Source organism: Brassica napus, chromosome C3, assembly GCF_020379485.1.
Source record: "Brassica napus cultivar Da-Ae chromosome C3, Da-Ae, whole genome shotgun sequence".
Classification (NCBI taxonomy): Eukaryota; Viridiplantae; Streptophyta; class Magnoliopsida; order Brassicales; family Brassicaceae; genus Brassica; species Brassica napus.
In genome coordinates, this window is record NC_063446.1 from 37,160,041 (window position 1) to 37,169,239 (window position 9,199).

Below are 9,199 nucleotides of genomic sequence, written 5' to 3' on the forward strand. Positions count from 1 at the left end.
CAACCACTCGCCCGAGACCAGCCAATAAAAACCAACACAATTTCTACCCAGAACTCACAGTGGATTCACTCATTAATTCCACTTCGCGAACTTGGAACTTGCAGATGATTAGGGATTTGGTGGACCCACAAGATGCAAAAAGTATAGAGAGTATACCACTGAGTCGGACTCAGATGATTGACAAGGATGGATGGCATTTTACAAAAAATGGAAAATATACAGTTAAATCTGGATATCAGGCAGAACGAGTTTATCCAGACAAGGAAAGAGCGCCATTACTCTTTGGACCCACGGTCGATGTATTAAAGGTGTTCTGTTGGAAAATAAGGTGTCCACCAAAGCTAAAACATTTTCTATGGCAATTGGTGACGGAATGTATAGCAGTCAAGAAAAATCTATCTGCAAGAGGATTACAAGGGGATATTAGTTGTGCAAGATGTGGAGCCTCTGAGGAGTCGGTAAATCATGTGTTTTTTGAATGTCCTCCAACACTTCAGGTTTGGGCTCTTTCAAATATACCATCAAATCCAGATATTTTTCCAACATCTTCTCTTTTCACAAACATGGATCATCTTTTTTGGAGAGTCTTTCCACAAATGGACGATCATCAGTTTGCATGGATATTATGGTATATTTGGAAATGAAGGAATAATAAAGTCTTCAGCAACCTGGATATTGATCCTAGGGAAACTCTTAAGTGGGCAGAAACAGAATAAACACTTTGGGCGGAGGCACATATATTAAACGACCAGAGGATTGCACAAAATGTGGAGGTTACGACATTACCGGCAATTCCAGGAAGATGGTGTTTCACAGATGGTTCCTGGAAAGAGAATGATATTTTCTCCAAACCAGGATGGTTTAGTACTTTAGAAGGATTTGATAGACTGATGGGAGCGAGAAATGTTAAAGCTTGTCTATCTCCTCTTCATGCAGAGATGGAATCACTAATCTGGGCAATGAAATGTATGAGAAATTTACGGCAATTTCATGTTACGTTTGCAACAGATTGTTCTCAATTGGTGAAGATGGTTTCAGAACCAGAAGAATTGCCAGCTTTTGCAAGTTATTTGGAAGATTCAAAACTCCTGAAAGCAAGTTTCCTCCGATCAGAGATCCTCTATGTTTCAAGAACGCACAATACCAAGGCGGACAGCCTAGCACGCAGTGCAAGGAAGCAACCGTCTTTCATCGTTCACATGGATGCAGATTTCCCAACATGGTTCGCGAAGTCAATATGAATCTGTATAAGTTGATGACAAAAAAAATATGATTAACGTTAAAAATATATACCATTTTTAAAATAATAATTTATGTATAGAAAAATGAAAACAAACATCTGCGCGGGTCAAAATCTAGTTATCTTTTTACATTTGTTGGTTTCACGTTTTAATTTTTTTTAAGAAGCTTTAACTTCTTTTTTTGACATCTGGAAATTTTATTTATGGGTCAGAGTCCAAATGGGCAAACCCCTAAACAGTACAAACATAAGACCCAAACAGAAGACCAAGTTTTACATTGCAACTATAGACCGTATGTCCAAACATAAGGCTTTAACTTAAAATAAATAAAACTGTGTAAAAGAGTAGTTATTGAAAAAAAGACTGTAAAAGGATAACTGAAACATATTTTTGTTTTTAGCTCTTACTTGGAGAAAGAAAAATATATTTTGACTCTGGAAGTGCATAGAAAAGTAGGTCTTCATAAGAATATAGAAACAGTAAAAATAAAAACGCTAGAGAGAGGGGTCGAACCTCTGACCTTGTGGTTAACAGCCACACGCTCTAACCAACTGAGCTACTCCAGCTCAATGATTACCAAATTGTATATTACATAATAATATACTCCGTATTTGTGAAAAATAAAGACAAATAAGATCATGAACAAGATCTTGTCGTTTCGGGTCTTCCGTAAATGAATCAAGTGAAATTCTATGAATAATACAGAAAGACAACAAATAACAGTATACCACCAAGGCACCAACCACTGAGTATTTTAGAAATTAATTCATAATATGACTTGTTATATAATGAAAAAAAAAAAGGGTTTGAAGATAAGTGACTGGAAGGTAGAAGACCATTGCTTGATCATTGTTGGTTAATTTCCCCCTCAAACTCTTAAAGCATCTTCAATATAATTATCTTATAAAAATTGCCCGCTTTATTGGTTACTTTCTCTCATGAGAGAGTAACCTTTTGCATGCTTTAAAGAGATCAGTATAGTGCAAAGTTTATCTATGTTCGAATCATCAAATGATTCAGGTTGATATCCGAGCACAAAGATTTGATTTTTTTCGTCGTGTTTTTGAAGGTGGTTCTCTAAAAAGTGTTTGGAACTAATTGTCTAGTATTTCCTGCTCTAATGATTCTAAAGATAGATCCTATCATCTTATCCAGGGGCGTCCTTTAGCACAGCGGGATGAAACCCGGGCCTAGGATCCCAAATGTTAAAAAAAAAAAGTTTATATACTTGAAAACAGAAAAACATAATAATAAAATTTAATTTCTGTCATTAGAATTGTATTTGACAAAGATAAATTTAATTTTATATAAACTTTTATTTTTTTTTCCTTCCTATTTCTACCCTAACTTAAATTTTTTTTCTGATTTATCATTCTTTTTGTTTGTATTATATAACTTTATATAATAAGATATGGGCCTCCGTTATTTTTCGTTTAGGGTCCCTGGTAATTCAGGACTGCCCCTGATCTTATCCGGCAATAAAAAAATGTTTTAGCCTATTTTGAATCCCAAGCCTGTGTTTTGAAGATTTCTAGAGTCGGTAATCACCGGATTTAGCTTAGGCAATGTTCGCTCGATGACAATCATTACTGGTTAAAACAGTTATCGTTGACTGCAACCACATATCAGTATCACAATCTTTCATGAAGAAGACCAAATCTTTGTGCTTGATTTAGAACTATTATATAAGAGACTGATATTCGTTTTTTTTAACGCCGATTTATTATGATATTACAATTATGAAAATATTACATAGACATTCGACAATACTAATCAATTGTTTTTCTCGGTAGTCATCATAATTGTTTAATAAATTTTTTTCTCCGAAAATTGAAACATAAACCTACTGGTGTAGAAACATTAATGAATCATTGGTGAAACCAGTGAACTAAGAAGGCTTCCACAAGACTGATATTTTATATTTCAGTAAGACTTAGTTTTCTTATCATTTCTCGATATTTAATAATACCCGTTATTAGATATAAGACTCATATTCAGTGACAAAAAACAAAATATAAGACTCATATATTTAAAGACAAATCTCCAAAATAGCACTTTTCTAAGTTTATAACAAAAATAGCACTCAAAAACTAAAATGACCAAAATAGCAGCTTTCTAAGTTTATCTTTTGAAAATTTTAATTTTTTTATTTTTCAAAATTTGAAATCTTATCCCCAAAACTTCATTTCTCAACTCTAAACCATAAACCCTAAACTCTAAACCTCAAACCCTAAACCCTAAACCCTAAACCCTAAACCCTAAACTCTAAACCCTAAACCCTAAACCCTAAACCCTAAATCCTAAATCCTAAACCCCACCCTTTAACTCTAAACCCTAAGTTTGTGACTTTTGATAAAACATTAAGTGCTATTTTTGTGACTTTTGACCTTGAGTGCTAGTTTGTGAACAAAAACTTGATTTAGTGATATTTTTATCTTTTTCTCTATATTTAATGTTAGAACCATAAAGGAAACCATCTAGACAGTAACCTCTCAGTAGTCGAAGAATCTGAGAATTTAACAATGTTTTAAACAAAAGAACACAACAAGCGTAGGAAAGGCGCAGAAGATCTCTCAAAGATAAGATCCCAAGATTAGGAATTTGTCCGATTCTCTAACCCATGTTCAAAGGAGGAAAAAGAAGACAGTAACACCTGAATATTCCTAAATATGTTTCGCTATTCCGTTTCTCATTTCAATAAAAAATTGTGCAACAACAAGACCGCAAGAAATAAAAGAGCTAGCGTAAGAAAAGCTATTTTAGAAGAGGATGCAACAAAAAATAATTAATTTTGATGAGGAAAACATCTTGACATTTTGATATTTTTGAATGAATGGGCCTAATATAAGAATGTTATTCCGTGGCACCCACGGTTTTAGAGGGTTAAAATCTCTGATTGATTATGCCAAAGGACAAAATCTTAGTACTGTGTGTTGTCTGAGATTTGTCTTATTGTCTAATGATTGGAATCATGTTCTGACGTACACCTACACAGACTAGCTAAAGCATCGGACATAAATAGGGTTTAATATATATTCATGAAAAGATGTTCCTTTTTTAATAGATGCTCAATATAAACCAGTTATTGTAAGGTTACCTGAAGTTTCTCGAGAAGCTTGAGACCAATAATGGCAATATTCGCTTCTTGTCACAGTCCTTGCGATGGAAGGGAAATAAATAAAAGCTTAATCAGAGAAAAGACATCATCTAACCGCCAATCCAACAATAATAGCTGCAAAAAGGAACTCTAATAGATATTATTATAAAAATCACACAAGATGGAAATTGCAAGAAATATTAACACAAGCTTAACAGTCGCATGCTTTTGATGAGATAATTATCAGCTAAATACATTTCTTAGTTTGTGGTGTATCTATACACAATCAATTATATTTAAGCATAGAGATAATTGTATTTAAGAGTAGGAGATATGTCATTACATATAAATGAGTTGTTGTAAGGATATAACACAAATGTAACACAAAATGTAATTTGATCTTAATGTTCTTATCACGTTTAAGGGCTTTTGAGTAGTATCGGCTCTAGTGCTCGTAGTAATTATAAGATCAAAAATGCTGAAAGAGGGAAGGGAGGGTTCAATAGTATTTTTGGTTTACTGTAAAGATGAGCGCTAAGGAAGCATCCTAATTTTCTATAGCAATGGTTAAAGAATCTCTAAGTTTCACTAACTAGAGACTATACTCTAATGATGATCATCCTCATAGATCTATGTGGTTGCTTAAAGAATATATATTGGCCTATTGGGTCACTCAAATCGTACGTGATCGTATAAAATCTCTCATATTTAAAACATATATTCCTCCAACTAGCTTATATGCTTTTTTTCTCCTATATATAAGGAGCTTCAAACTCTTCCACTAAATGCAAATCAACATTTTCATCGTTAATACAAACCAACTTTTCTAACGTCCCTCTTGTTATTCTACATTTTCACACTAATGGCTTCCAACTCAATTATCAGCACTTCCCGGAGCTCTACCTCGTCATGGACAGCGAAACAGGACAAACAGTTCGAAATGGCTTTGGCTAAGTTCGAGAAGGACACTCCTGACCGATGGCAAAATGTGGCAAGAGCAGTTGGTGGAAAATCAGCTGAAGAGGTAAAAAGACGCTATGAATTGCTCGTTAGAGATGTTAATGACATTGAATCAGGACGTTACGACCCACAATCTAGGTACCGTAACACTAATTGAAGCCATTGAGATTCTTTGTGAGCTCCGAAAAATATAACTATGTGCCTTAAACTCTATTGAGATGGAGACACTAAGATCATATATAAGTAAAAGTGTTTGATTCCATGTTATTATATATATATTGCTTATATTCTATTAGCCTTCATTTGTTTCTGTTTGGTTTCCAACTATGTAATAATCATTTCTCAATTCCATCCTAATGTAATCCAATCGATTTAAGTTCTCATATAGTAATAATACTCTGATCAAACTCTCGGTTCTATAACAATATGGACTAAGAGGATATATCAAACAACTCTTTGCATGTTCCTTATCAGAAACGATGATTTCGCACATTTGAATTTAATGAACATCGCTTAATTAGTGGTTTACTGCGATATGCACCCACTATAAATTGACTTAAACGTCTTTATGAATATTTCCAACACATAAAAATACATTAGAGAAGAATAATTTAAACAAATCAATATACAATACTAAAAAGGGAATATCCTCCACTCTGAAGCTATCCACGTTATCTAATTAAATCATCCAATCCAATAAAGACTATTCTTTCGGCCACGTCAGTTATTTTCACAGAGCTGTTTGATCTCAATTGGGCTCTAAAGTATGCTATGTTTCGGCTCATTCCTTAGCCCAAAACCTCACATCGAAATCAACTTTGACTGCGATTCATCTTCATCTTCCTCGATTCCCAGCCGTTTTTTTTTTCTTCAAGTTTTCATTCTTCAACGCCTCCTACCCACCACCAACTCTCATAAGGGCCATGATTTACTCCACCATTGAAAACACATGCATCAGTTTCAAACTTACAATAGTTTCCCTTCTTTTCAAACCATATATATTTCGTTGCGATCATGACTCCTATTACGCATTGAGAAACAAAAACCCCGGAATCCATGGCAAACGAACCGTCGATATCAACCGGAAGGAACCGATGGCGCTTATCATTCTGCTTACCGAAGAGCAGGTATGCTATCAACTACAAAATTCAATTATTTTACTTCTATCTAATACTCTTCTACGGCAGGGGACACTCTGATGTTGTCTTCTTTCGAACCCTAGATCGAAATTCAACAAATTGAAAAGATTTTACAGGTAGGAAGTTAAGAAAACGATGACTTAGGCTCGGTGTTGTGGAGAAGAAAACTTCTCTCTCTCTCATCAGTATTCTATAAATAACTCGGACTTCCCGAACTTGGAGATAACCGAGTGGAGACTGACTTAGATTCATGATGATCATTCCCCCAGATTACTAACGTTATAGTAAGATCAAAGGCTTTACTTCTCTCTGTCTCGTTAGCTCTTGGAATGGGACCTAATACTGAATAGCCTATCTTTACATTTAATGTTTCTTTCAGCTGCCTCCTTTTGTTCCAAGATCGCTTTTTATTGCGTTTACATTTTGTATGATTGGGCCTTCTCATAAGAGTTCTCCTCGAAGGTGCTCCTTCTGTGTATTGGTGTTTTTGGAGTAAGATTGGAACTTTTATTTGTCAAGTTGATTGTTTTTTTTAAAAAAAACTTTGTATCAGTAGTTCTGTCAGCTTTACTTAAATAAGCTTTCGTGAGCTTGAAAAGTTTTAGTCTTTCTACAGAAACTGTAGCTTTGGGAGGATGGGGCAACTTCTTCACATGACATAATGGCAGTGCTTGAATTCAAGAAAAGGATCAAACATGACCCAACATGGTTTGTCCTTCATGGAACGATGATTCCGTCGACTTCAATGGGCATCTTTCTTCAGATAATGGTATTATCAGTACCCTCTGCAAGAGAAGGTGAAACCTTTCTCTCAGCGATTTAAAGTACAATGTAGTCTAATGGAATATGCTCTCAATGATGAAATCTCAGTGGAGAGAGAAAAGGTATGTCAATATTTTGATCTTGCGTTTCATTAATTTGTTTTTTCTTATATTCCTTAATGGTTCAAGTTGGATTTTCTGGTAGGGGAAGAAGATGAAAAGGAAGCACATCTTATCTCATAAGAAGAAGAGCGAGGGAGGCTGAGAAAGATGTGCAACCTAAGGCACTAAAAGTTAGAAGAAACCTTTGATCGTTGTGTTATATGACTTTACTCTCTCTTTTTTTCGTAGTGGTTCTCTCATTCAAATATATCTGGCTGGCTATTTGAGGCAAAACAGTTTTAACCTTTTATTTTCCTTTCAAATTACAGGCTTTTGTTCTTGGACAGATAATAATAATAATATCTTCATCGGGTCTCTTGAAAAATCTTTTGATACCTTCCAATATGGTGAAAGCTTGCTTCTTTTTCTTTAGGTGATACCAAAGAATGAATAAGAAGAATAATATCTTTATTCACGTGGAGTTGCCTTAGGATGGTACTTTTTCACTTGCAAGTTCAATAATATGATTTAATGATGCTTTTATTCATTTTTCCTTTCAAAGATCTTACTTTGAGGTGTCAGATAGTAACCAAAGAAGAAGATAGTCTTCCTCCTGCGACAGAGCCTCATGATCTTAATCTCCTTCATTTTCGACTCTTATTGTGGAGCTTGAGATTATTCAAAGCTTATAATTAAATCGTAGAATCATCCTCTATCTCTCCCGTTTAGTATATCATTCTTTACTTACTCTTTAGTTACGGTCTTCCATGAGTGCATGGATGTTGAGCTCTTCCCTTCAACACAACCTGAAGAAAATGATGTAAAGTTGAAAGCATTTCTAATGAAATTGCTATGGTTTTGGATTTACCTGCCTCTCTTTTTTGATTAACTGTTTCATCTCTTTCAGTTCAATATGTTACCACAGTTACTCTTTTGGTTTAGACTTTGAAACAGATATAATTTCTTGCTGGTTCATTTAAGTACTCCAAATTGTTGCACTGTTGATTTTGTAACTGTTACTGCTTAGTGCTTATCTATTCGGTTATGGAATTTCGCAAATGTCTAAAAAAAAAATTCATCGAGCATAGTAAGCGAATCACTAGCATTACTATAAAAAATTAGTACCAATTTTGGTTAGGTTATGAAGCAGATGCTAATTTAAAATCCTAGAAACTTGAATGACTCATACATTATTATTCTAGATATTATATTATAATCGCTAAACTTTTAAACCTAGACAGTCTTTAAGTTAGTTAAATACATATAATTTCCCTTCTAAAATTACACATTACTAAAATATTAAATTTTATATATTTAGTAATTTACAGTATAGAAATTATCAATAAAAATTTGGATGCAGAAATTTAGAGTTAAAATCAATATGAGGGAACATATTTTCAAAGCAGATATAAATATTATCAACACATAATAAAAAGTAAAAATAAATAAAATTGTGATCAATGAAGAGTTAATCCAAAATTTATGACCATATAACTATAATTTTCCTGATTTTAAGAATGTGATCAGTGGTATAGTCAAAATATTTCTTTGTATGCTTGAGTATATAATAAATGTTATAGTTGCTTACAAGTCATTGAAATATTAGGATAATTATAAGATTCCAAGATATCATGTTGGTCATTGGTGCAGCCTGGGTATGGCTTCTGCTCCTGGATCATTTGAAGGGGAACGAAATAGGGATGTCCTTGGAGGCTACTAGCACTCTGCTGGACTATGGACGTCTCTCTGAAGCTATGGAATGGCAACAGAGATGGTTTGCTACTCAAAGACACAAGATCACCTTGTATTGTCTAAGATGGGATTCACAGGAATTCCTTCCTTTAAGTGAGATCAATGTTCTTGAGCTGAACAGAGAAAGCTAGAGACAAGACAACAAAG

The 9,199-nt window shown here is 34.1% G+C and overlaps 1 protein-coding gene and 1 non-coding gene across 7 annotated transcripts; one reads left to right on the forward strand and one right to left on the reverse strand.

Moving 5' to 3' along the window:
* Nucleotides 1-1,733: 1,733 nt before the first annotated feature.
* Nucleotides 1,734-1,807, reverse strand: TRNAN-GUU. The gene has a single exon. It is a non-coding gene; the product is annotated as a tRNA-Asn (tRNA).
* A 3,306-nt stretch (nt 1,808-5,113) lies between these two features.
* On the forward strand, nt 5,114-7,676 carry LOC106385107 (protein RADIALIS-like 4). Of its 6 annotated transcripts, XM_048751674.1 has the most exons (6): nt 5,114-6,425; nt 6,486-6,553; nt 6,660-6,721; nt 6,817-6,929; nt 7,054-7,321; nt 7,404-7,676. In XM_048751674.1, exon 1 carries the CDS (start codon nt 5,201-5,203, stop codon nt 5,453-5,455), a length of 255 nt encoding a protein of 84 aa, XP_048607631.1. In that variant the 5' UTR covers nt 5,114-5,200; the 3' UTR covers nt 5,456-6,425; nt 6,486-6,553; nt 6,660-6,721; nt 6,817-6,929; nt 7,054-7,321; nt 7,404-7,676. The 6 variants fall into 6 exon arrangements, 4 of the variants coding, with proteins under 4 accessions (XP_048607631.1, XP_048607629.1, XP_048607630.1 ...); XM_048751672.1 differs by having other exon boundaries at nt 6,486-6,721; XM_048751673.1 differs by lacking the exon at nt 6,486-6,553 and having other exon boundaries at nt 6,554-6,721.
* The last annotated feature ends 1,523 nt before the right edge of the window (nt 7,677-9,199 follow it).

Coding starts and splice junctions, on each gene's coding strand:
- LOC106385107 (XM_048751671.1), top strand. CDS start 5,201: ATGGCTTCCAACTCAATTATCAGCACTTCCCGGAGCTCTACCTCGTCA.